The sequence below is a fragment of the Caretta caretta genome, chromosome 3 (assembly GCF_965140235.1).
Source record: "Caretta caretta isolate rCarCar2 chromosome 3, rCarCar1.hap1, whole genome shotgun sequence".
Lineage (NCBI taxonomy): Eukaryota > Metazoa > Chordata > Testudines > Cheloniidae > Caretta > Caretta caretta.
The window spans coordinates 101,447,750-101,475,367 of record NC_134208.1 but is presented as its reverse complement, the minus strand read 5'-3'; the positions used below and the strand labels follow the sequence as shown (position 1 = coordinate 101,475,367).

At 43.1% G+C, this 27,618-nt stretch overlaps 1 protein-coding gene across 4 annotated transcripts in view; it reads right to left on the bottom strand.

The window, feature by feature from the left end:
- Window positions 1-17,609, bottom strand: part of ENPP1 (ectonucleotide pyrophosphatase/phosphodiesterase 1) — a 73,258-nt gene extending 55,649 nt beyond the window's left edge. For 2 of the 4 annotated variants that reach the window (XM_048844529.2, XM_048844531.2), the window contains exon 1: window positions 17,129-17,599. In XM_048844529.2, coding sequence (XP_048700486.2) covers window positions 17,129-17,299 — 171 coding nt within the window. In that variant the 5' untranslated portion in view covers window positions 17,300-17,599. Of the gene's footprint in view, window positions 1-17,128 lie in introns of all 4 variants that reach the window. The other 2 variants (XR_007355813.2, XM_048844530.2) reach the window with 2 other exon arrangements.
- Between the last annotated feature and the right edge of the window lie 10,009 nt (window positions 17,610-27,618).

Genomic DNA, 27,618 nt, shown 5'->3' with positions numbered 1-27,618 from the left:
TCTCCCCCACCTTCTCACTTTCACTGGGCTAGGGCACGGGGTTCGGGTGTGGGAGGGGGTGAGGTCTCTAACTGGGGGTGTGGGCTCTGGAATGGGGCCAGAAATGAGGAGTTTATGGTACATTATAAACTTTTTTATTTCATGCTCTTTAAGGACTGCCTGTCTTCCTTCTGGACTATTCTTGAATCCTCGTGTTGGAGCAAAAAAAATATAGCTGTTACTCTGTGGTACTATCATTTTAGATGCAGTTGTGATAAAAAAAATGCTGAAATAGGCAGATCTTCCTTTTACAATTTCACCTTTAAAGTAGTACTGAGTGTCAGGAAATGCAATGAGTAATACTAAATGAGCAGTATGATAATAATAATTATTAAATAACTGAATTGACTTATTTCGTTTAGGAGACTCCATACAGGAGTCAACATACAGGATTCTGAAGACTATCCACCTTCAAGATCACCATCATTTTCTATAGTTTCAGAATTATCTGCCAATGACAGTGTTTCAGTCACATCACATGTCACCTAGCCAAAGTATATGTAGCAAAAAGAAAAAGAAAAAAAAAATCATCCAGAAACAACCATAGGTAAGTTTGTGATAAGAACCAGCAGATTACTAAAAGACGCCCGCACCGCTTCCCGCAGCTCCCATTGGCCAGCAACGGCAAACCATGGCCACTGGGAGCTGCGAGTGGCAGTACCGGCAGATGCTTAGGTAAACAAAGCATCTCACGGCCTGCCAGGGATTTACCCTGAACAAGCTACTAACCAAGTTTGGGAAACCCTGGTCTAGAGGGTAAAATTGTTAACTGAGTCTCAATGGGTGGAGCAATGTCCACAATGATCCTGTTGCATGCGCTTGTGTGACAACAGAAGAAGGGAATGTCTTCCTTACAGAAACAATTTATACATCAGGAAATGCACACACAGCAGAATACTTACAAGAAGTAGCAGTAAAAGCTATAATAAACTGTGAAAAAAAATTCAAATGTCTAGTATGCAGCTTGGTCACAGACAATGCTGCAAATGTATCCAAGATGAGAAGAAATTAATTTAGAAGAGAGTGAAGAGAGTCCCAAGCTAATAACATACGGTTGCAGTGGTCAAACAATGCAGCCAAAGACTTCAGTGTTCCAGAAATAAAGGCTAATGTTGTTGAAATTGCAAAATACTTCCATAACAACCACTTTGCAGAAGCTGCTCTGAAAAAAGTGGGAGGAACCAAGCTAACTCTCCCACAAGGCGTGCGATGGAACTCAATAGTGGACTGTTTTGAGCACTATATCAAGAACTGGCCTAATCTGATGACAGTTTGTGAACAAAATTGTGAAAAAATAGATTGCACTGTCACAGCCAAAGTTCTCAACACGGGGCTTACGAGAAATGTTGAACACATGAGGAGTACCCTGAAGCCTATTTCTGTAGCCGTAAACAAAATGCAGGGAAATAACTGTTTTATTGCTGACACTGTTGAAATCTGGAAGGAACCGAGTGAGATCTTAAAAAGAGAAATATGCAGTGACAGAGTTAAATTACAAGCATTAAAAAAAGGAATGGGACAAGCACTATCTCCAGCTTATTTTCTCGCAAATATTCTCAATACTCGGTACCAGAGTCAAACCTTAACTGCTGAAGAAGAGGAGTTGGCTATGACATGGACATCAAGCAGTCATCCCTCCATAATGCCAATTACAATAAACTTCAGAGCTAAGGGTGAACCATTCAAGAAATTTATGTTTGCGGATGATGTTTTAAAGAAAGTCCCACCAGTGAACTGATGGAAGTCACTTAATTACTTGGCCTCAGAGACTGTTGAAGTGATAATCTCATTTTTAACAGCAGGAGCTTCTTCTGCCAGTGTAGAAAGAATATTTTCTTCCTTTTGGATTAATTCATTCCAAATTAAGAAATTGTTTGGGACCTGAAAAAGCAGGAAAGCTTGTTTTTCTTTTCCAGATTATGAACAAACAGGAAAATGAAGGTGAAGATGACAGTTAGCTGCAGAAGCCAATATTTTAAGTTTCTCATGTTGACCTGGCTGACAGTAGATTTAATTTTTTTAGTATTTCATTTAACTATTTAACAGTTTTAACAAAAACAAACCTGATTCTAAAAAACTTGAATGTTTAAATTCAAAAATTCATATGCTTGTTTTGTTAAAATATTATGTTTGCTGTTGAAGAAAGAAATCCAGAATACATAACGTTGTTGTTTTAGTTAAATAAAACAATTTAAATGTCTGTCTGGTGATGTTCTCCTCCTAATGCAGCATGGCAAGAAAATCCTCCAAATATTAATGATTAACTTGTTGAATTGGAGCTATTTATGAAGTCACTGGGAGGCAAACTGTCTGCTTCATTTACCTTTGGTAAATGAAATAACCAAACAATCATTCATTTTCTGATATAGCTGTAAAACTAATCTGAAAAGTTTTCAAAATAAATCACTTTAAAAAATGTATAGTGTGTACCTTCTAAAAACGAAACCTACATCTATCTCTGAGTTGTGATGTATTAAGGTTATAACAACCAACAAGAATGCACTTTTATGTAGAAATCCATGATTAAAACGAGTTTTCCTGACTTGTGATTTAAATCAAATCCACCCTGAATCTGTCCCAACTTGTTTTTAGCTCAGATACTCAGCTTCTTTCCCCAGACCTGAATAAGAGCTCTGTGTATCTCAAAAGCTTGAACTTTCCACCAACAGAAGCTGGTCCAAGAAAAATTTTACCTCACCTATTTTGCCTCTCTCAAAGAGTTTATAGTCAGGCCAATGACCCAGATGGTAAAACAGTGCTCTATGGCAAAACAGTCTTCTCTACATTAGCCATTTTTTCCTAAAATTTCCCACCATTTCTAACACCAGTGCAGCTCCACTGTCAGTAAGAATTAAAAGAGTTTTAATATGGACAACACACAGGAGATTTTATCACTGTCATCTAGACAAATGGTGCATGAGAACACACTTCCACTTCTGGATTGTTCAACAACAACTAACTGTGACTATTATTTCAAGTATTCGCTACACATAGTTAGCTTTTCATGCTGTGTGACTGGTCATCTAAAAATATTGCTTATGCTTCTTAAATGGATGACTCAAATCCACCAGCAGTTTCTAAGATTGCTACATGAATTTCCAGCATAAAATTATCTACAGTAACTCCTCACTTAACATCACCCAGGTTAACGTTGTTACATTGCTGATCAATTAGGGAACATGCTCATTTAAAAGTTGCGTAATGCTCCCTTATAATGTCATTTGGCAGCCGCCTGCTTTGTCCACTGCTTGCAGAAAGAGCAGCCTGTTGGAGCTAGCTGGTGTGGGTTTGGAACCAGGGTGGGCCGGCAGCCCCCCTATCAGCGCCTCACTCCCTTAAGTTCCCTGTGAGGCAGCCACCCAGCAGGCTATCAATTGCCAGGCAGTTCAGGTGTCCTTCCCCTCACTGCCATGTGCTGCTCCTATCCTCTGCCTTGGAGCTGCTCCTGGGAGCCTCCTGCTTGCTGGGAGGGTACGGGGGGTGGGGAGGGAAGAATGGTACTAATGTCAGGGTGTCCCCCTCCCCTCCCCCCTGCTCCTTTAACCGATCTCCACAGAGTGGGGGGCCGGGGAGGAGGAAGACAGGAAAGGGCTCAGGACGGAGGGAGTTTGCTGGCAGCAGCTGCTATCTCAACTTGCTGATCTACTTAAAAAGGCAATGTACTTAGAGTGGGGTCAGCGTACTTAAAGGGGCAATGCACATCTCTCACACACATAGGTTGTGTGTGTCTCTCTCTCTGTCTCTCTCTGCCATGCTGTCTCCCCTCCCCCCATTTGTGCTGCCTTGTAGAGTGTGAGGCTACATTAACAACATGTTAACCCTTGAGGGCTCAGCTGAATGCTAGTTCATCATCTAGCAGCAAGGCATTCCCTGGGAAATATCCCACCCCCTTCATTCACCACCTCAACCAAGCTTCACAATCATCATTGCTATGTAAAGTATTAAATTGTTTGTTTAAAACGTATACTGTGTACATATAAAACAGTCTTTTGTCTGGTGAAAAAAAAGTTTCCCTGGAACCTAACCCCTGCCTATTTATGTTAATTCTTGTGGGGAAATTGGATTTGCTGAACATTGTTTCACTTAAAGTAGCATTTTTCAGGACGGTAACTACAATATTAAGCGAGGAGTTATTGTAAATATGTATTTGCATTAATCTTGGTGACATTTTGTCTGGCAGCTCATCTGAATGTTCACAGAGAGACTGAAAATGCCATTGAATTTTGCATTCTTTATTTGAACTAATGTTCACAAAAGTTACTTTGTAAGATTCACCTAGCCTATTTGGAACCATAATAATAATGCGTATGTAGTGCTTTATATGTTCAAAATGTTAAACACACTAACTTAGAACTAGCCTCATGTCCTAATTCATTATATCTAGCTAGGAAAGCCTCTGTACAAATATGGAGAGAAGTCCTAGCCCCACTGAAGTTAATGCTAATACTCCCATTTAATTCACCCATATTGTTTATTTGGAGCACATACTGATGGCTAGTAGCCAGTCAACAGTAAAGTTTTGAAAAACCTGGAAGAATTTTGAGTCTGCTCCCACAACTATATTGTCATTCTCTGTAATTTTTACCTAATTCAGCAGATATCCAGCTTCCATGGTAAAAGAAACTGGAACAATTCACCCCTTGTGTGTTTCCACGGATGTCAGTAGAGTTACTCCAAGGAAGAATTGGACTCAGCAATAAATCAGAAGTAAGCCTTGCATGAACTAGATATTTATCTCTTTCAGACCTCATCTATATTAGAGAAGTTGCAGCAGTGTATCTAATTATAACCCCTAATGCAGGTATAGCAAAAACAAAATAGTTATATGGACCCCATTACTCTGGTTATCTGAGAGCCTCACAACACCCCTTTGAGGTAGAAAATGTCTATTGCCCCCATTTTACAGATAAGGAACTGAGACACAGTGGATAGGTCTATACCGAGTAAAAAAAAAAAAACAGTGGCACCAAGTCTCAGAGTCCAGGTCAGCTGTCAGTGTAAACGTTCAGGCTTGGGCTGGAGCCTGGTGTCTGATACCCTCCTTCCTCACAGGGTGTCAGAGTCCGGGCACCAGCCCAAGCCTGAATGTTTACACTGCAATTTTAAAGCCCTATGAGCCTGGGTCAGCTGACCTGGGCCAGCCATCGCTGTGCCATGAATCTTTTATTGCAGTGAAGACATAATTTTCCCAGAGTCATACATGAAGGCTGTGGCAGAGCAAGAAACTGAACCCAGACTAATACCCTATCCAATGAACCAGTGAACTTTCTGAATATAAACAAAGCCTCAGCTCCAAGCAGTATTCCTTCAAATAAAGTTTCAACTTTGCATCAGCACTTGCCCTCTATCATCAGATATGCGGGATAGCTATTTCATTTGAGCAAGTAAAAACTGAAAAACAGAGCGCTACAAAAGGGTCATAACTTAGAGGAACAATTAGCTTTCCTAGATTTTCCCTGCTCTGGAGGAGAAAGATTATTCCTTTTTAACTTCTTGTGTCTCCAACACCCAACTCCAATATCCACCACACAAACACACACACCTTCTTATCCAAAGGTATAGAAATTGTACACCACACACATGATTTCTATAAGCTTAATGAGGAGCTAAAACAAATTCTATAGGCTGTGTTACATTCAAAGCCATCTTTGGAAAATGAGATTACCAGAAAAACAAAATCAAAAGTGACTGTGTTCTTAAAACTCCTAAAAGTTAAGATTTTCTCATTTTTATGAAATAGAGTGGGTAACACTGTATGTAGACATGTTGGGGGAATATAATAATAAAAAAAAGGAATCGGAGGACCCATTCAATTTGAAACTAGTACTTTTTATTTAACAATTAAAATGAACACCTTTAAAACTCAAACATGAAATTGATGAAGCAGGAAAGTTGTAATGTTGCAAAAACAAAGACAAAAAAAATATTATATAACGTCCTTGTTCCCCCATATTGCTATTCACCTTACTTGCAAAATAAAAGAATACTTCAGGAAGACCAGCAATATTTTTTAAACCGAGATCCCCCAATAAGAGCACATAGAATTTCAAAATTCAGCATATTATGGAGTTTAAAATTGCTATTTCAGACTACCCATTAAACCTCCATTTGGTATCCCAGCATTAGTTACTCTGATCTTTTGTTTTGCCTACTTATTACTTTTCAGGGGCATCCTTTAGAAATTTTGTGGCGATCAACCACATTACTATTATTAATTATTATTATTATGTATTGTATTGAGGTAGCAGCTGAAAGCCCCACCGGAAAGCAAGGGTCCATTGTGCTAAGCACTGTACAAACCCATAGTATGAGCGTCCTTGTCCCAAAGAACTTATAGTCAAAAAAAAAAAAAAAAGACAAGACAAGACAGACAAACGACAGGAGTGGAAACAGATTCTCAGAGGGGAAGTGACTTGCCTAAGATTCATAGACTTTAAAGTCAGAAGGGATCATTGTGACCTCCTGTACACTGCAGGCCACAGAACTTCATCCACCCCTGTAATAGACACCTAATCTCTGGCTGAGTTACTGAAGTCTTCAAATCATGGTTTAAAGACTTCAAGTTAGAATTCACTATTTACATTAGTTTAAATTTGCAAGTGACCCGTGACTCTTGCTGTAGAAGAAGGCGAAAAATCCCCAGGGTTTAAGCCAATCTGACCTGGGGGAAAATTCCTTCTCGACACCAAATACGGCAATCAGTTAGACTCTAAGCATGTGGGCAAGACCCATCAGGTATATACCTGGGAAAGAATTCTCTGTAGTAACTCAGAGCTCTCCCCATCTAGTATCCAGTCTCCAGCAATTGGGAATTTTTGCTCTTGGCAGTCGCTGATGGGCCACATGCCATCATAGGCAGTCCTATCGTACCATCACCTCCATAAACTTATTACGCTCAGTCTTAAAGCCCTTTAGGTTTTTTGCCCACACTGCTCCCCTTGGAAGTCTGTTCCAGAACTTCACTCCTCTGATGGTTAGAAACCTTCATCTAATTTCGTGCCTCCAGCTTTCACCCTGACCACACCACACGATCCATTGTCTACAGCCAAGCTCTGCGATACAACCGCATTTGCTCCAACCCCTCAGACAGAGACAAACACCTACAAGATCTCTATCAAGCATTCTTACAACTACAATACCCACCTGCAGAAGTGAAGAAACAGATTAATAGAGCCAGAAGAGTTCCCAGAAGTCACCTACTACAGGACAGGCCTAACAAAGAAAATAACAGAACGCCACTAGCTGTCACCTTCAGCCCCCAACTAAAACCCCTCCAACATGCATTATCAAGGATCTACAACCTATCCTGAAGGATGACCCAACACTCTCACAAATCTTGGGAGACAGGCCAGTCCTTGCCTACAGACAGCCCCCCAACCTGAAGCGAATACTCACCAACAACCACATACCACACAACAGAACCACTAACCCAGGAACCTATCCTTGCAACAAAGCCCGTTGCCAACTGTGCCCACATATCTATTCAGGGGACACCATCACAGGGCCTAATAACATCAGCCACACTATCAGAGGCTCGTTCACCTGCACATCTACCAATGTGTTATATGCCATCATGTGCCAGCAATGCCCCTCTGCCATGTACATGGTCAAACTGTCAAAAGAATAAATGGACACAAGTCAAATGTCAAGAATTATAACATTCATAAACCAGTCGGAGAAAACTTCAATCTCTCTGGTCACGCGATTACAGACATGAAAGTTGCGATATTATCAGAAAAACTTCCAATCCAGACTCCAGCGGGAGACTGCTGAATTGGAATTCATTTGCAAATTGGATACAATTAACTTAGGCTTGAATAGAGACTGGGAGTGGCTAAATCATTATGCAAGGTAACCTCTCCCCCCCCCCCCCCAGATGTTCTTGTTAAACCCTGGATTTGTGCTGGAAATGGCCCACCTTGATTATCATACACATTGTAAGGAGAGCGATCACTTTACATAAGCTATTACCAGCAGGAGAGTGGGGTGGGGGGAGAGGGGAGAGAAAACCTTTTGTAGTGATAATCACCCATTTTTTCATGGTTTGTGTATATAAAAACGTCTTCTGTACTTTCCACAGTATGCATCCGATGAAGTGAGCTGTAGCTCACGAAAGCTTATGCTCAAATAAATTGGTTAGTCTCTAAGGTGCCACAAGTACTCCTTTTCTTTTTGCAAAAATAGACTAACACTGCTGTTACTCTGGAGCCTAAACTTGTTGATGGCCAGTTTATATCCATTTATTCTTGTGTCCATATTGGCGTTTAACTTAAATAACTCCTCTCCCTCCCTGGTATTTATCCCTCTGATGTATTTATAGAGCAATTGTATCTCCCCTCAGTCTTCTTTTTGTTAGGCTAAACAAGCCAAGTAATGCGAGTCTCCTCTCATAAGGTAGGTTTTCCATTCCTCGGATCACAGGTCATCAGTGGCAGAGCCAAGAATAGAATCCAGGTCTCCTGAGTCCCAGCCCTGTCCTCTAAACATTGTATCACACTGCCTCTGGATTGCTTTTGTTGAATCTTCTAATCAGAGCTACTGGAGCAGAATTGATAATTATACCACATGGACATAATTCAAAGCCCACTGAAATCAATGGCAGTATTCCCAATGATTTCAGTAGACTTTTGGCTCAAACCCAATGTGATTCCTCTGTGACATTCTATACCTTCGGGGAGCATGCTGTAACCCCCATATTCCTCATTGTCATATCATCGTGCTCTTACGTATAAAGCATGCTTTGTAAGGTATCAGGGGAAAGGTTATGATCTGCTGAAAGTCATTTCTCTATCCATATATGTATATATCATTAATACATTATGAGCATTGTGTAGTATTGTTGTCACTAAAACGTTCTGTAAATTGGAGGAATCAGCCAGAAATTAGCTTCCCAGAGGCAACAGCAAAGAAAGTAACCAATGCCGGGGAGGGGTCTCAAACAACCATCAACAGCCATTGTCCAGCAAAGGAGCTACAATGCAATGACTCACCTGTATGAGGCCACACTAGGGGAATTGCTCAACCTTGCTTGGAGAGACTCAGTAATGCTCACCTGACTCTGAAGGGGGGGGGGGGGCGGGAAAAGGGGGAACAAAGCCAAGAGGGAAGAAAGGACATGATAAAAGGGAGAGACATTTGCCATGCTCTCTCTCTCTTCCACCTACATCTACAGACACCACCACCACATGACTGAAGCACTGATCAAAGGGGAGACCTGGCTGAAGAGCAGCCAGCTGGTGGTGAGAGGTTTCAGAGTAGCAGCCGCGTTCGTGAAAAGAAAAGGAGGACTTGTGGCACCTTAGAGACTAACCAATTTATTTGAGCATAAGCTTTCATAAGCATCCGATGAAGTGAGCTGTAGCTCACGAAAGCTTATGCTCAAATAAATTGGTTAGTCTCTAAGGTGCCACAAGTACTCCTTTTCTTCCTGTGGTGAGAAGCATCTAAGTTTGTAAGGACATTGAAAGTGTTAAGATCAGCTTAGAATGCATTTTGCTTTTATTTCATTTGACCAAATCTGACTTGTTATGCTTTGACTTAGAATCTAAGTGATTATATCTTTATAGTTAATAAATTTGTTTATTCTACCTGAAGCAATGCGTTTGGTTTGAAGCATGTCAGAGGATCCCCTTGGGAGAACAAGTCTGGTACATATCAATTTCTTTGTTAAATTGATGAACTCATATATGCTTGCAGCATCCACTGGGCATAACTGGACACTGCAAGACGGAGGTTCCTAGAGTTGTGTCTGGGACCGGAGATACCAGCTAGTATCATGCGGTTGCAAGTAGCTGGGAGCTTACACGCCAGAGGCTGTGTGTGAACAGCCCAGGAGTGGGGGGTTCTCACAGCAGAGCAGGGTACAGCTGGCTCCCAGAGTCAAGGATTGGAGTGACCTAGCAGATCACTGGTCCAGATAACACCAGAGGGGAACATCACATCCTCGCAATCGTGTTTTTTCTTACTTCTAAATTTTTAAGTACCAAGACACATTCTGTGGGTTGGTTTTAGGTGCAGGACTGGAAAATCCATAGTTTGGACTTCGGTTTCCATGTGATCATCCTCCTTAGAGAGGCAAGGTCAGCGTTGCTTCCCCACAGAACTAGAACTCAGTCCAAAAATCTACCTAATCTCAGGTGCTCTGTGGGAGGCCAGGGACATTTCTTTGGAGCCCCTGTGCCTCTGCACTGCTTCCTGGCCCAAACAGTCCCAGTAACTTCCCATGTACACCTCCATTGGTTGTGACTCCCAGTGCATCCCCAATTGCAGTGGGGGAAAAGAAAATAATCAACCTGACAGCATAATCTTAATACTGGGTTATATATGTTTTTTCATGGGTTTCTAAAGGAAGACCTAGCAATCCCCAACTCCTTCCCTTCCCCATAGGGCTCTCATGGAGGGTCTTCTGTGTGATATTTAATTTGATTTAAATAATAATAAAAAGATGCCTATACAAGATTCTAAGCAACCTAACACATTTGGTATTCCAACAAAACCCCAACAGCAATACACACACACCCTACCCCTCCTTTCCACCCTTCATCGTCCTGGGAAGCACACCCTTGGCCCTCTCCAAATTCCCCAGCAAACAGCTGTGTTTTGCAGCATGCCCGGAAGGTCACCAGATTTGAGCTACTTTGGACCACGGGGGGAGGGAGCAAGTTCCTGAGTACCAGGTCCTTCACAGAGAGCATGCTGCCACCTACTCTGTTTTAATGAGAGAGATCCAACTTTATCATCTATGCTGACTGGAGCTGTGGCAGTATGGTATTGGAAGAGAGGCAACCCTTTAGGCTGGCAGGTTTTAGGACACGGAGATCAACAGGCAGCTAGTAAAGATCTTGGAGAGTTGACGCCATGTACTCCCAGCAAGACGCCCTTAGTAAGCAAGCCACCAGAGTCTGTACTAGCTTCAATTGCCAAATGGTTTTAAGATGCAGCCCCACGTAAAGCAATATTTTATTGCAAGAGTTTAATTCTGAGGTAACAATGGCAAGGTCGGCACCCTGAAAGAAAGCCTGCAGCTGCCTACCCAGAAAAGGCAGCAAAAAGCTGGCTGGGTTACTGCTGCAGTATGATCATCCAATAGTTGCGAGTGGTCTAGAGTACACTAAGTTTCCAACCCTGCACACTAGTGGTAGATGAACTCCCTCAAAGAGGCTGTTATTATTTCTGCCATCTCTTCAATCGGTTTCCCTCAAAGCACCATTATTACTTAATTCTTGTCAGAATTGAGCCTCAGCCAGCTCACGCTCATCCATGCACCGATCTCTGGTGGACACTGATTGAGGCACATCATCTGAGTTGGTGGAGACTGAGACATACAGTTGGGTGTCATCAGCAAACTGAAGACACAAATCTCATGTCTTCTTATTAACCTTTATGACAAAGTTCCTCCTCTGCGTTGGTGGGTCCTGCACTTATTGGTGGATTTGCTCGCCTCGGAGCTTCATAGCAGCCCTCAGTTTGGCCACTTTTGCTAGTGGCTCAAGCCTGCCGTTCACTCAGCTAACCTCATCACTGGCCAGCATGGGAAAAAGGAAGAAGAACAATCCCCGCAGTCTCTGCTGATCCACTGTGAGGGTTGGGGAACAACCCGGAGACCTTCCCCTCTGGTGGAACCCACAGTCCAGGTCAGCTCCTCCTGTGTCTGATCAGGAGTTGGGAGGAACCCGGGCCCGCCCTCTACTCCAGGTTCCAGCCCAGGGCCCTGTGGAATGCAGCTGTCTAGAGTGCCTCCTGGAACAGCTGTGTGACAGCTACAACTCCCTGGGCTACTTTCCCATGGCCTCCTCCCAGCACCTTCTTTATCCTCACCATAGGACCTTCCTCCTGGTGTCTGATAATACTTGTACACCTCAGTCCTCCAACAGTCCGTGTTCTCACTCTCAGCTCCTAGTGCCTCTTGCTCCCAGCTCCTCACACACGCACCACAAACTGAAGTGAGGTCCTTTTTAAACTCAGGTGCCCTGATTAGCCAGCCTGCCCCAATTGATTCTAGCAGCTTCTTAATTAGCTCCAGGTGTCCTAATTAGCCTGCCTGCCTGAATTTGTTCCAGCAAGTTCCTTCTTGTTCTGGAACTGCCCGTTACCTTACCCAGGGAAAATGGACCTGCTTAATCTGGGACTAATATATCTGCCTTCTAACTCTCTCCTGTAGCCATCTGGCCTGACCCTGTCACACCTTATTAATGGCCCCATATACATGTTGTACAGGATTCAGGAGGAAGGGCAGCAGAATGGTACCCTGTAGCACACCACACTTGAGAGTTTTTTGGGAAGAGGAGCAATTGCCCACAATTACCTATGGAGATCTCTCTGAAAGAAAACAATGAAGCCACTGAAGAGAAGCCCCTATCAGGGTGTGCAGGCAAGTCAACAACAACTCATGATCAATGGTATCAAATGCAGGTGACAGATCAATAACCAGCGTGGAGACTTGATTCCTACCAATGGGTGGGAAGGGGAACAATGCCACAGAAGTGTGTCTCTCCCCATTTTTTCCCCCTCCACCCTGATCCGAGTCCTCTGAGTCCATTAGTGGAGAGAATGATCTGGCTACCAGTCAACAACTTTTTCACTCTTTGGGCCAGATCTTCAACTAGAGAAAATTGACATACATCCATGGAAGTCAATAGAATATATCAATTCACACCAGCCAAGGATCTGGCCCTCTGTTTATGCTAAAGACCATTTCTGACTCAGGTTCATATGGATGGTCCATGTGAGATAGTTTTCATCCAAAGCACAGAACTCCCCACATTTATACTCAATGAACCAAATACAGTCCCAGTGCAAGGAGGTGTAACTCCACACCACTTTTTGGTCTGCCCACAAACCTCCATCAGCCACTATACGTTCCTGTGCGGAGTGCCTTTGCTAAGTACTGTTCTGCAGCTTATAAGGGCTTGTGAAACCACCACCCTAACCCCACCCCCACAGGTAGAGCCCCCATACTCTGTTCCCCTTCACACAGAAGCGATGAAGTTCTTCTGTAATTTGGGTCTTGCACCCTTGTGACTGAGGGCAAGCCACATGATGCCCTATATATGCACAACTTCCATTGACATCTGTGGGACTAACCTGTAGCTAGAGAGAGGAGAATGTAAATGAGCCCTGTTGCTTTCTGAAGAAGCGAAAACCTTAATGCAAGTGCTCTCTGATCATCAGCCCTGAATCAAATGCATTGTTCAGTATTTATAAAAATCCTAGCACAGCTGGGTATGAAACCATTGCACATATTGTTACATCTACAACTAGAAATATTCTCTCTAGAAGCACTGGAGAGATACAATCTCTCCATTATAGCCATGTTTAAGGGAGAGACTTTCATTTCTAATCCCACTTTTAAGGGCCCTTTGGCTATAAATACTCATACTTTTTCTCAGTCTACCATCACCCCAATTTTCTGGAAAGTTTTGTAAATTCTGTGTGACCATTCTGCATTATCGGAGTGTCAGCAACAACAGCAAAAGTGAAGGGCAAGTCATATTTTTAAAGAGATTTAAAAAAACCCACCTTTATTTGTGCTTGGATTACTCAAAAATTGCTTCATTTAAAATTTCAGACTCTCTGTGTATGTAATCCTCAGTGAGGGATGAATACTGTGACAAGTCTGAGGGAGAACACTGGTTGAGCAAATAGGGCTCTGATTTAGCAGAGCACTTAAGCACACCCGTTACCTTCAAGCATGTTTAGGTCCATCCTTGTTCAGCAAAGCTCTTAAGCATAGAACTGGGAGGGAAAGTTTTCCCATTCCATGAAAAATTTTGAGATATCAAAAATGTTCCCTTCAGCATTAGGACAGAACAGAAACATTATGAAATGTTTCTATGAAAAAAACAAAAATAGATAATACAATAGCCAGTATCACACAAGTTAGACACCTGATTGACAACAGGGTCTTTGTCTTGGTCTCCCATATCCTAGGTGAATGTCATAACCACTGGAGTACACAGTCAGTGTCTCGTTCTCTGGGACTATTTAATTATTAATGCAAAGTGGAATAGATTGAACAGGAGTCAGGACAGAGTGAGAGGACACCCACACCCCTCAACATATGTGACAGGCTGGTGGTTAGGATGTGCACGTTGGATGTGGGAGAGCTAGGTTCAAGTCCCTGCTTCAAATCAGGTGCCTTGAAAAAGTGAGCCAAGTTTTCACCATCAGCCCTTTCCAGCAAGCACCAAGCAATTTTGGGGCTGTGCTGACCCTATATAGCAGGGGTGGGCAAACTACGGCCCGGGGGCCAAAGCCGGCTCTCCAGATGTTTTAATCGGGTCCTCGAGCTCCCACCAGGGAGTGGAGTCGGGGGCTTGCCCCACGCTGCGTGACTCCTGGAAGCAGCAGCATGTCCCCCCTCCAGCTCCTACGCATAGGGGTAGTCAGTGGGCTCTGCATGCTACCCCTGCACCAAGCGCCGCCCCCACAGTTCCCATTGCTGGGACATGCTGCTGCTGTTTCTGGGAGCTACTTGAGGTAAGCGCCCCCCCGAAAGCCTGCACCCTGACCCCTTGCCCCACCCCTGATCCCCCTCCCACCCGCCAAACCCCTCAGTCCCAGCCCAGAGCACCCTCCTGCACCTCCAACCCCTCATCCTCAGCTCCACCCCAGAGCCCGCACCCCCAGCAGGAGCCCTCACTCTGCACTCCAACCCCATGCCCCAGCCCGGAGCCCCCTCCCGCACCCAGAACTCCTCATTTATGGCCCCACCCCACAGCCCACACCCCCAGGCAGAGCCTTCACCCCCTCCCACACCCCAAACCCCAATTTCGTGAGCATTCATGGCCCGCCATATAATTTCCATACTCAGATGTGGCCCTTGGGCCAAAAAGTTTGCCCACCCCTGTTCTGTAGCTAAGTATAACATATAGAGTATGGCTGTAACCACCTTCCAACACCACACCTCCTTCCCCCCTCCATCACACACACACACACAGAAGGCTTTTCACCAGTGGGGCTGCCGGTCAGTTCTACAGCAGAAAAATCTGCCAAAAACTCTGGGGTGAATTTAGCATGTAATATAATTACACTACCTACAACAAGACTAAAGGAGACTCACAAGTGATTATGTACAGTTCACACTTACAGCTAACAGTTAAAGATTTTTAAAGGCAATTGTGAGGTGGTGCACAGTTCATTTGAAAGTGTAAGCAGAGTTTGTGTGTTAGCCCTAATTATCAAACAGGTTGCAAGTTCACATATATATTTGAAAAGGTACCTCAAAGCTGTAGGCTTTACTATACTGTACTTAAAAATTACTGCTTATGCACATACAAGCAAAAGCAATATTTTGTATTTCTATAGTGTCTTCTTCCCAAGAATGCCAAAGCTCTTTATATACATTAATCATTTTAGGCTCATAAATCCCTGTGAGACATGAACATTATTATCTTCATTGTACAGATGGCAACAATGAGAACAGAGGAGATGCAGCTGTACTAGGAAACTGACCCATTACTAACAACCACTGTCAGCAATGGGTCTCCCTGAAACAGGACTGAAAATGGTTTCAAGGGACACCATAATCTTCTAATTGACATAACTTTAAAAATTAATGTAAAGTAGTTTCTGGTCCTGCACCTGTCCTTCTGGTCCACTACAAATTTTTCAGTCACATTTTTGTCTATTTTCTTCTCCGAGGTTGCAGTGACAAATACCCACAACAGGGAATAAACCACCATTGATTTCAAAGAGAGGAAGCAGTGAAAATGAGTGCTATTAAATGCAGAAAGTAAACTAGATGGTGAAAAAGAGAATCCCCGCTCCTCTAGTCTCTTTCAGATAGGATATTACTTATAAACGTAGAAGATAAAATACTTTCTGACAGAACTGTGGAACACTCTCTCTGAGCTGCTAATGGAGGCAGGATGAAAGTGTGTTCAGCCCTACCACTCAGAGAACCCTTCAAGAGTCGCAAAAAGAAAAGGAGTACCTTTTCAAGAGTCGGTAGTGCTAAAAACTGTTCTGTGCCTCCTTAACAATTAAACCATTTACAGAACAGGATGACCCACCGCAGACAACCATGGTAAAAAATGGAGTACTTGTGGCACCTTAGAGACTAACCAATTTATTTGAGCATAAGCTTTCCTGAGCTACAGCTCACTTCATCCGACGAAAGCTCATGCTCAAATAAATTGGTTAGTCTCTAAGGTGCCACAAGTACTCCTTTTCTTTTTGCGAATACAGACTAACACGGCTGCTACTCTGAAACCTGCCATGGTAAAAAAATGGGTCAATTTCCTGGTTGGACCCCGAGAGCTGTGACTGGCTCGCCTACAGCCAGGCAATGAGCAGAGTAATGAGTGGAACGCCCGTGCAGGGCTCACTCTCCTGTTCTCCGACTACAAGGATCTCAACGTGTCGCAGAAGTTATTTTTTTAAATGCCCTGTTGAAGCACATGGCAAAGCCCTTCGCACAAGATGTTTTTAAATCCAGAGTCAAATTAATGCAAGATAAAGTGAGGCACTTGGCATTTCTGCCTGGGTATATCTCACATACCCACACTGGCTACATCAGCCATGCACATTAAAGCGCCACCCCGTTAGGCTTTATTTAATGTTATGGTACAATTGCTAGTTCCTCACACTCCCTCTTGAGGGGAAAAAAAAGTGCAGAGCCAAAGACAGAGGAGCGGAGGTTGCTCCGCAGCAGGCTTTTTCATTCCTCTGCAGCATTTCAGCACTCACCCGGGTGCCTTTGGAACCAATCAAGGGGGCTGCCCGGCTCCTTACGGCCAGCGGAGCAGGGCAGCCCCAGGGAGCTGGGGACCACTGTTCCCGCTAAACTGTGCGCTTGTGTGCGGGCACACAGATCCCAAACCCCGCGCACAGGGCGGAACACCACGCGCACAAAAACCTGCGCACAAGCACAACAATTTGCACAGAAGAATTTTTTTTGCCCACGCGGCCTGTCAACATTTTGCACAGAAGACATTTTTTGCGCACACAGGGCCTGTCACAAATTAGAGGGAACACTGCTGGGGACTAAGGTCCTACCGGTGGCTATTCATGGCCCCCTCTGCAGAGCAGCTGGACCCGGCCCTAGAGGCACCTGCCCTGAGCCCCTAGCACCTCGCTCGCCTCTTACCAGGGAGAGCACTGTATAGGTGTTGGGGTTCTTGCTTTTGCCTCTAGCTGCTTTCTCCGGCTCCTGGGCGAGCTCCATGGCTGGGATCATGGGCGCCGCCGCCTGCTCCGCTCCGTGGCTGAGGCTGCGCTGCCCGGGCAGGCTCCCCGTGACGTTCCCGTCTCCCTCCATCGTCCCCGCGCCTCTAGCCTGCGGCGCTGTCTCCGGCCGCCGCTATTAATAGGGTGACAGAGCAGCCCCGGGCCGGGCCGGCCCCGCCTCCCTCCTGGCCCGGCGCACGCCTGGCGCCTTCCCCCGCGGCTCAGGGCTGGAGCGGGAGCGCGGGGCGAAGCCAGTGCAGCTTCCTGGCCCGCGGCTGTCCTGCGCTGTGGGTGGTGGTATTAGGCGGCGTTTCCCTGCGCGCCTCTTTACGCGGCCCCGCTTTCTGCTCGCCTCTCTCCGCGCCCTTCTGGCCCCCAGCCCCCGTCCCAAATGGCTAAACGCGACGCGCCTGCTGGGGGTGAGATAACGTGGCTCCCAACAGACGCGGGAGGAAGAGGAGGGGGGCTGGGGGTGGCTGGCAGGGAGAGCCACGCTGCTTTCCTGTGCGCCTAGAAAAGCGTTTCCCCCTGGCGTGCCCAGGCTTCCCCCGCAGCCCCTGCCCCCCAGCTCTGCGCACAGTGAAGCAGAGACATGGAGGGGGGGGGGGGGGCTTCAGTCAAGCTGAAGAGGATGGGAACTGCTCCTCCTGCCTTACTGGTAAAGGGACCCCTGCCACAGTGTTAACTCTTTACTCCCTGGGTTCAGTCCCAGCAGGAGGCCAGGAAGGTTTTCAGTGCCAGTCTTGTCTCGTGGTCTGGCTTTGGAAGCTGGCCTTGCTTTGCTCTCAGCTGCAGCACCACCCTCCACAGGAGCTCCTCTACTGGGATATTTTCTAACAACAGTTCCCTACAGTGCCAACAAAGGGAGCGTACTAGCTCGAGATACTGCTTTAGTGCAGAGGTTTTCAAGCTGCAGGGTGTCCACTCCAAGGGGAGCCTGGAATAACACGGGGGCAAGCAGCAACACTGGCGGCTTATGCCAGCCCCGCATGGCAGGGCCTGTGCTAGCCCCCGGGGGGGTAGGGAAGGAGTGCCACTACCACCCCCAACTCACCTCAGTGGGCAACCTAGAGCTGGAACTAGGGGTGCAGAAGCACCCCCTGGCTTGAAGTGGTTTCCATCATGTATAGGGTTTACAGTTTTGTTCAATGGCTTTCAGCACCCCCACCGTACAAATTGTTCCAACACCACTGAATCAGTGTCAACATCTGCCATGGCCATGCTAATTTCCGCTCCCGGACATCTGCATGCCCAGTACTGGCTCTACCCCCAGAGACCTTTGCATGCACCTTCCCCCACCCTGAAAACCCAGAGATCGTTGACAGGTAGTCAACGTAGAAGCAGCGTGCTGCAAACTTTGGGTGTGCCATTTGTGAGTATCTGTGTATATGAAACTTACAGGTATCGGTAAGATATGGGCTATCACGCATACTTTGTATGTGTCTGTTTTTATTTTTATCTGCGGGGGCACACACAACCAAAAATTGTAACTCAAAGAGGGGGACTCAGCTCAAGAAGTTTGCAAACTGCTTCTTTAGTGCATGCGTTTTCCACTGTCTGTTGTTTAGTTTCTTTTCCATTTCTTGGCAATGCTGGGTGAAGTTTTCTAATTAAGTGTTTAAAACCAGGAAGATATTCAACAATAGCATAGGGCAGCTTTACCGTAAGTCAGGCCGCTCTTGACTTTAGTATTTAGTTGTATCATATTTTGTTGTTTGGCTAGACGGACACATTCACACTACATAAAATGGTGAATGCATACTAGGGTAACGCATTTCATAAATGTGATTGCTAAAAGCATGGCAATCACCAGATAGGATTTAGGACCGAAGCCAATCACAGTCCACACACCCTATCAGGTACACACCATTACATCTAGATGCGCTCACATATGTTCATCATTTGCTCAACAAACTCCCTTTAAAACCCAGTAATGTTACACACATCCAACTCTCCACCGTCACACTGTATTGAACAATCTTAATTCTGACCTCAGCAAGATTAATATAATTTAAATGACACTTTCACTGTATTATTACCTAAAAATTCCCATTTCTTTTCCCTTCTCTCTCCATTCCTAGCACCATCTCTGCCTGTATTCCTTCCCCCTCCATTTTTCCACATTGTACACAGTTCCCACTTATAGAAAGATTCAAGGCCAAAGGGGGCATTAGATCCCCTAGTGTTTGACTTGCATAATACAGGCCAGTGACTCTCATCCTTATATCCCTGCCAGAACACTTTCTAATTCCGTGTACCCCTCACCAGCCTCCTGGCAAAATACTAAGGGTGACTAGTGGCAGCCCTAGTGTTATACCAATAAAATAAAAACCAACAGGATCTTATTAAAGGGGAAAAGGCAAAATGCCACATTTATTGTGAATAGAGAAAGAATCATAGTAAGCAGTTAGTTATAGCTATAACATTCCATTCAATCTCATATTTATTCACACATTCATTCATTCATTCATACATACACACACACACAGGTTCTGCAAGGTTGTTATCATAGTTACCAGCTTAGAGTTGCTTGTTCCAAGCCACTGGCCAGGTGGCCTGGACACAAGGAGGGAGCAGGGCCTTGTCAGATGCTCATCTGATGCTCCTGGAAGTTGGTTTGCAGAATCAGACCCCAAAGTTCTCCGTTTCTAGAGTCCATTTTTATTGGAATTTATTCCTATACCAGTCTATGGGAATAGCTTCATCATGCTGTTGCTAAATCAACAGACACATTCCTGACAGCTCCCTGCTGCCAAATGTTATCTTGTTCTTCGGTTTTCCCATCCTTGAGGCTGTTGGGTGGATTCCAGTCTGCCCTGGGGGGGGGGGGGGGGGGGGAGAGGTCCTCTGGTTGTTTCCACTTGACACCTTTTTCGGCTGATCAACACTGGATTCTTAGGCTGGCACCTCCCTGATCATTCATTTATTGTCCACACCAAGCATCCATCCACATACATCCTCTATCTCTATTTTAATCACAGTTGTTAACAAAGCGAGATAAATACAACAAAAGGGCGGGGAGTCTCTGTGTGCTGTTTCTGTTGTTACAAAGTATTGCTTTGAGAACAGACTCTGTCTTATGATGTACTAACACAATTAGCAGCCAAAAACCAAGAGACCACCCTCTTAATTAGTAATACCCTGGAATTTAAACTATGGAAAATCAAACTCATTTGTGATTTTAATACAGAACTTCAATATGATCCAACACTAGTCTAATGATTCTACTATGAATCAATAGAAAGGAGGTCTCTCACTTGTGATCCATGGAAGGTTCTATAGAGAGAAGTTGTTTGCCTGTTCCATGTCCTTGCTGTGTTCCACTGTCCACTATGCAGCTTTGTTGAACAGCAAAGCTTTTTGGGAAGATGTACTGACTTAATTTAGCAAGGTCTTACCCCTTCCCAGGCCCGTCTTATTCACTGTAGGCTCAATTCTGTGCCTATTTCAGTGAAGAATTGCGAAAGGGGGAATATTGGTAAAAAAACTCAGTTATTGTAAATATTGGTGTGCACACCGCCAGCTCTGTTGAGGTAGGCATTTTTATTAGGTTAACCAGACCTGCTGGCCTCCGGGAAGGTAGCAGGGGACCTGCTGGCCTCCGGGAAGGTAGCAGGGGAAAAACGCATAGATTAAGCTATGATTTCAGAATCTAGGCTGTGTCACTTGCTAAGTAATACCAGGAGTGACAAAGAGATTGAAATATCCATGTTAAAATGTTTAAAAGAAAACAGGGTAAGCCAGTACCGGAGGGAGGAATGGAGTCAGAAGGAACTCCAACCTCACCTTTTGTTTAAAAAAAAAAAAAATTACACCTTTTAAACAAATCCTTCAAAAATTTGGGCACAGTCCTTGGACTAAACAAGCCCTAGCTGATGTCTGCACTGTTTTGGACCTGGAGGATAGATTGGCTCAGTGTATCCTCATATACAAACCTTCTAGTGCTGCCAAAAGAGATGCAGCAGCAATTTGGTTGTTGTGGGAGGCATGTAAGGATTCTTACCTCCGCTTGTCCTCATCTAAAGAGGAAAAGGCACAAACGGAAAAGGGAGCAGACAATTGAAAGGTGCTGGCTACAAATACCCAAAGCCAGCTGAATTAAGGGAATTAAGCAGCTAAACTTTGTGAAAATGTTAAAAAGGAAATGTGTTAGAGAAAGAGCATTCTTGGTTTCTTTGCAACCATTCTGAAGGAAAAATGGGCCCTTTTCCAAAGGAATGTCTGTAAATTAGCCAGGCAAAAATAAACTATCTGATTAAAATCATTTGACTGGACAATTTAGTCAAATTTGCTAAAAGTCAAATTTTGCTAACATAAGGGGGTTCTATTGGAACTTAGCTGCCTCAAATGTATAAAGGGAATGTAAGATGTAAAAAAAAAAAAAACACACAGTGTGGAAGGGATGTTAAGGAAAAGAAAATGTGTATGTATCTATCTGTGTGTGTGTAAATATGTAAAGTTCTAAGGACCAATTGGTTTTGGTTTTGGTTTAAATAATGCCACTAAAAATTCATTTGACTTTTTAATTCAAAGTTGCAAAACTGACAGACCTTTTTGCTAGACACAGGTAATTAGTGTTTGGCTTTGGGATTTGGTATTTAACCCTTAAAAGGTAACTCAATGCTTTACAAAATTTAAAATGTTTTTAAGTTGTGGCCGCAGCAGGGCAGTCAAAATTAGGAGAATAGAAAAAAAAATTGGATTCTTTTTGTTTGGTTGGTTGGTTTTTGTTCGTTTGTTTGTTTTTGTAACAAAATAGCAGATGAGAGCTGTAGTAAAAAAATAAATAAATAAGAAATTAAAAAAAGACAGTGCCCCTCTGAAGCAACAGCAGGGATGAGGTGCACAAAACAAAAAGAAGCAATGTTAGAAACACTGAGCCTTAAAATGGCTACTTAATGCTATTAGGGTTTCAAAGGGAGCCACAATAGGTTGGGTTTTCTTTTTCAGATTGCTGTGTGTTTCGGAAGCAGAAGTTAAAAGTAATCAAAACTCTGGTGAAAGTTGATTGTGTCCCTTTTAAGATAGTCTCTGAGCTGCTGATGGCTTTAAATCCAAAAGCAGGAAGCGTCTGTGAAAATGCAAATTACCTAAATGATAAAGGAAGGAAAGAACTAGCAGCACAAAGGAGCTGCAGATAAAGGACATACCTGGTCAGCAAACAAATTGTCTAAATAAAAGGCATGGGATAACAAGATAATTTTAATAAATGTAATGATAAGTACCCCTGTAACAACATACAGTGTGTATGATTTTTGGAAAAACCCTTTAAGGTTGTATGGTAATGATGCTTCTCAGCTATTACCTGTAAATAAACTTAAAGCTTAACACAGCAGGAAAAACATTATTAACTTGGTCTGCTGTATAAGAAGGGAAACTGAGGTACTCCACCTCAGGGATTTAATGACTAAACAGTGCGATAATTTCCTCATAACCCTTAAAAGATAGAAGCCATTGAAACCTGGCCTGCCTATAGAACAAAAACAGGAAAATGTGGGGGCAATTCCTCCGTTTTGCCTACAATCAGAAAGGGTATTTGTAAAAGAAATATTTTAAGCAATAATCTGCCACCCCAAAAGGGGTAGAAACATGTTCTTTTTGTCTTTCAGAAAATCAGGAAAAGCTGATGCCAGCTGAAGAGCAACCCAATACCATGAACCTACTGTCACAATAGAAATTGTGTTTTGTGTTCTGTGTGTGTTTTGTCTTGTTGCTAGCACTGTTGTGTGTTTAAAAATAAAAATACTGAAGACCTGCAGGTACTTAAAAATAAATTAAGCTCTCTGTCCCAGCTACAGGACAGCCTGATACAAAAACAAGTACATGCCAATGTAGACTTCGTCCAAATTGGTCTGGGTAACCTAAAAGGCCAATGGAATCTTTGGTAATGGCTTAATACTACCACATGGCTTATCCATAAGAAAAAAAAAATTTAGAAATAGGAAACTACACAGCCGTAGCTATGGGATGCACTGAAATGCAGATACTTGCACTAGCTACTTTGGAAGACAAAATGTTCTGGATCATATTGGGAAATATTAAGGGTTTGATGCATTTGTTAAAACAAAGAAAGAGATCATTGTTTGATACTTATCAATATGAATGGATGCAATACATTTCCAGTATTGTATAACCAGACTTGTTAATGGGAGAAATTGTTGTCAAAATTGCACACCAATGTCCCTGGAGGCAAAGGTATTGAAGGTTAACCCACTCCCCATATTACACATGGGATCCTTCTGGCTACCCTGGACCTCAAGCCAGTGGGTTGGGGAGGGAGGGAAGCTATTGGACACTAGAGGTTATACCGAATGGACTCCTCAAAAGTGGGTGTGCCTCACCTTGCCTGTTGCCCCAGAACCTTGTAGTAAAGATACATCACTAGGATCATGTATATGGCATGAACTGGAATCACAAACTCAAATTGCCTCACAGTACCTTCTCTTGAATAGGCTACACAGAAAGTGACATTGACGATTATAAATCTTAGTGTCAAAAGGGGGATTATGCTGGATCATATTAAAGAAGTTCTGTATTAAAATCACAAATGAGTTTGATTCCCCAGAGTTTAAATTGCAGGGTATTACTAATTAAGAGGTCTCTTGGTTTTTGGTAGTGTTTCTCTCCCTCTATGTGTGAAACTTGCAAGCTGCTAATTGTGTTAGTACATTCTAAGACAGAGTCTGTTCTCAAAGCAATTCACACAGGGAGAGACTCAAAGCAATACTCTGTAACAACAGAAACAGCACCCAGAGACTCCCCGCCCTTTTGTTGTATTAACAATTGTGATTAAAATAGAGATAGAGGATGTATGTGGATGGATGCTTGGTGTGGACAATAAATGAATGATCAGGGAGGTGCCTGCCTAAGAATCCAGTGTTGATCAACTGAAGAAGGTGTCAAGTGGAAATAACCAGAGGACCCCCCCCCCCCCCCCCGGAGGGCAGACTGGAATCCACCCAACAGCCTCAAGAATGGGAGAACCAAAGAACAAGATAACATCTAGCAGCACGGAGCCGTCAGGAATGTGCTATCTGCTGATTGATTCAGCAACAGCATGATGAAGCAATTCCCATAGACTGGCATAGGAAGAAATTCCTATAAAAATAGACTCTAGAAACTGAGAACTTTGGGGTCTGATTCTGCAAACCAACTTCCAGGAGCATCAGTTGAGCATCTGACAAGGCCCTGGCCAGTGGCTTGGCATGAGCAACTCTAAGGCTGGTAACTATGATAACAACCTTGCAGAACCTGTGTGTGTGTGTGTGTGTATGAATGAATGTGTGAATAAATATGAAATTGAATGGAATGTTATAGCTATAACTAACTGCTTACTATGATTCTTTCTGTATTCACAAGAAATGTGGTATTTTGCCTTTTTCCCTTTAATAAGATCCTGCTGGTTTTTATTTTATTGGTATAACACCACCAAGCTAAGAGATTTGAGACATTGTAACAACCCATCGGTTTTCCATAGAGGTTCTCTGGTTGTTTAACAGGGCCTTAGTTTTATTCTCTAAAACACCAGATTATTTTTAGACCACCACCAAAAAAAAATCAAAATTTCAAAGCCCATCTCTTGTTTTCAAAGTGTTTTACTGATCCTCAAGGAGAACATGGGTTTAACAGTAACTTGCCTGATGATATAATCTCTGTCATAGCCTTTGGCTACAATTGGAAATTAGCAAAGTCTGGACTGATTTCAGCCTTTCCATTGGACTGGGCAGGTGCAAGTCAATAAAGGCTCTGTGCCTATAGCTACTGTTTGATTATTTGCACTGATAATACCAAACTGTTGCAAAGGACACAGTCAGTCAGTAGCACTGACCTATATTTTAGCAACACGGAACACCGGTTTTGCAAGTTTTCATTTTCCTAAAGTATATAAAAATATTGTTTGCCTCTCAATTAATCCTGAAATACAGTTAGGTGCCTTTGAACGGTTATGGCTGAAATACTACAGTAACAGCATTGTGTTGGCTGCTGTTACCAGTTATGACATGAGAAGACAAACATGGGAAACATCTGAGAGACTTTAATCTTACCCAGGAAGATTTTTACTGAAACAAAATATGCTGGTGTCAAAAGTCAGTTTATTATTTGTATTTTAATCTACTTTAGCAATCACCGGTCTACTCTCTAAATCCAATTAGGAGATCATAATGAGAAAAAAAATCCATGTTCTGATGCATCATTAAATAAAGTCTGAAGAAATCCATTGTTCCCCAGATACTGCCCATGTAAGAAAGTAGGTCTGTGTAAAAAGAGGAAAATGAATTAGAGCTATTAGTTCTGAGGCCTCTTGAACACAAGAAGTTAGTTCAATAGCACTTATTATTCTAGTGATGTTAAAGGCAGTGCTAATGAATTGGAAACAGAGAGCAGAGCTTCAGTTATTTGGGTATGGCTTAGGTCAATAGGTTCAGGGGGGGCAGCTGCAACATCCACTGCAATCCAACTGATTATACAAAATATAACAATTTTAGAAATTGAACACTGTGTTGCAGTTCAAAATTAACACAAGATTAGATGGATACAGTCTTGATTTCTTAATCCACATCACCCCATCCGCATATGGTATCGCCCTAAACTGACCATATTGTTACTGCCCTCCCCTCCAACTCTCTCCTCTCTTCTGTGAGATCTACAAGGAATTAGCCAACTAGTAGTTCATATGCTGAAGGACTGTTGGGATAGCTGATATGTAGTAATAAATAAATAAATAAATAAATGTTTTATACAAAAGTTACATTGACTATAACTCTCTTCCAACCACGATATGTTGCTTGTCTTCTTGGGGCCAGATTTTATCATGCTTACTCCCCTTGGTTTGACAATTCAAGTTAGGTATGACAACATGGATAAGGGTGGCAAAAAAACAGGCCCTTAGAGTATAAACTCTTCAGGATAAAGTAAAACACATAGGAAAAGTTTAAAAGGTAAATGCTGAAAGAAGAAAAAAAGTGTACTGCAAATCAATCTTTCTGAGAAGAAATATTTTGAGTGGGATTTTCTAGAGTGCCTACGGCCCAGATTTTTAAACCTATCTAGGAATTTTTGTGCTCAGTATCACAAAGGCTAGCTGTTTTAGGATTTAAATCTTTTAAGATCCTAAATCAGTTGACTGTTGTGATGTTGAGTGCAGCAATGCCTAGATATCTTTAAAATTTGGGCCTATGTTACTTAGAAGCACAAGTTAAACTGACTTTCAAAGCGATTTGTGTTTCTAAGTCTCTCAGGTGCTTTTGAAATGCCACGTTTCTTTATTACAGACTTATATTCAGACAGCCAAAGACTCTTCTATGGCAAACATTGTAACCAAGGGACAAAAATACATGTGTCTAACACACGTGAAAAATGCCCTTTAGTTACCAATTATAGGAAGCAAAGGTAGAGTCTCCAATTGACAAGGATTTCATCAGTGTTAGGCGTTCTCTTTTCTGGTCTTGTTTGACAGTGACAAGAAAGGTGGTGAACTCCTAATTCAGCATGAAGCATGTGTATGGTATTTTCCCCATGGTGTACACTTGGATTATTGCTTAACTACATCATTTTGTGCACTTACAAAATTATTTCCTGTGAGAATTGGATGACTGAGGGTCTAAAGTATTTCAAAATTCAGTAACTATACACACCCTATTGAGAAATTCTAGGGCAGATAATATCCTGAGTTTCTTCATGCATCTTATACTTCGTTATTGAAGCGTTGCAGGTATTTGATCATGAGATCAGAATTATACAAGGGTGATCTGGTGCCCATAAAGTAAGAGCCACATATCCCTGTGCAGACATTTGCCCAAAATCCAAAGAGAGATCCTTCTGTGAGAGCAAGGAGGTGGCCACCCCACATTTCCATGAGTAAAGGAAAATCCAAGCACAAATCCAGTTCTGAATTATGTAGTACAAGACTGAACAAAACTGTATGCTGTAATCACAATCCTGGATTGAAAGGGTCTGGGACAGGGTATGACCAGTTTAAGTTGATAAAAAAAAATATCACTGTGTTCTGCATCGCAGTGTCCTATTTCAAATATTACATGTCACTGTAGAGTTCTCCAGAACTGACAGATGATGGCTTTCTTAGCGTTCTTACTGGAAGCTAGAGCCTGGAATGCAAAGTTTTCACTTCAGTGCTGTAACAAACCCTATTTCACATGGACAAGAGAATATATCAGCAAAAAAATGTCATGAACAAATATGTGCTTTCTAAAACTACAGAGTGAGGATTTCAGGGCTGGCATACCTAATAGCTCTCTGAACTATCATCCAAGAAACAAAGGTTGGATTTTCAGGACATAATATACGTGTCTCAGAGATCGCACAGACCAAAAACTGCTATGGGGGCAATACACTAAACCCCTGAAAAGGGCTGTTCTTCTAACCCTGGGGAGCTCCTCCTGGTCGAGACTC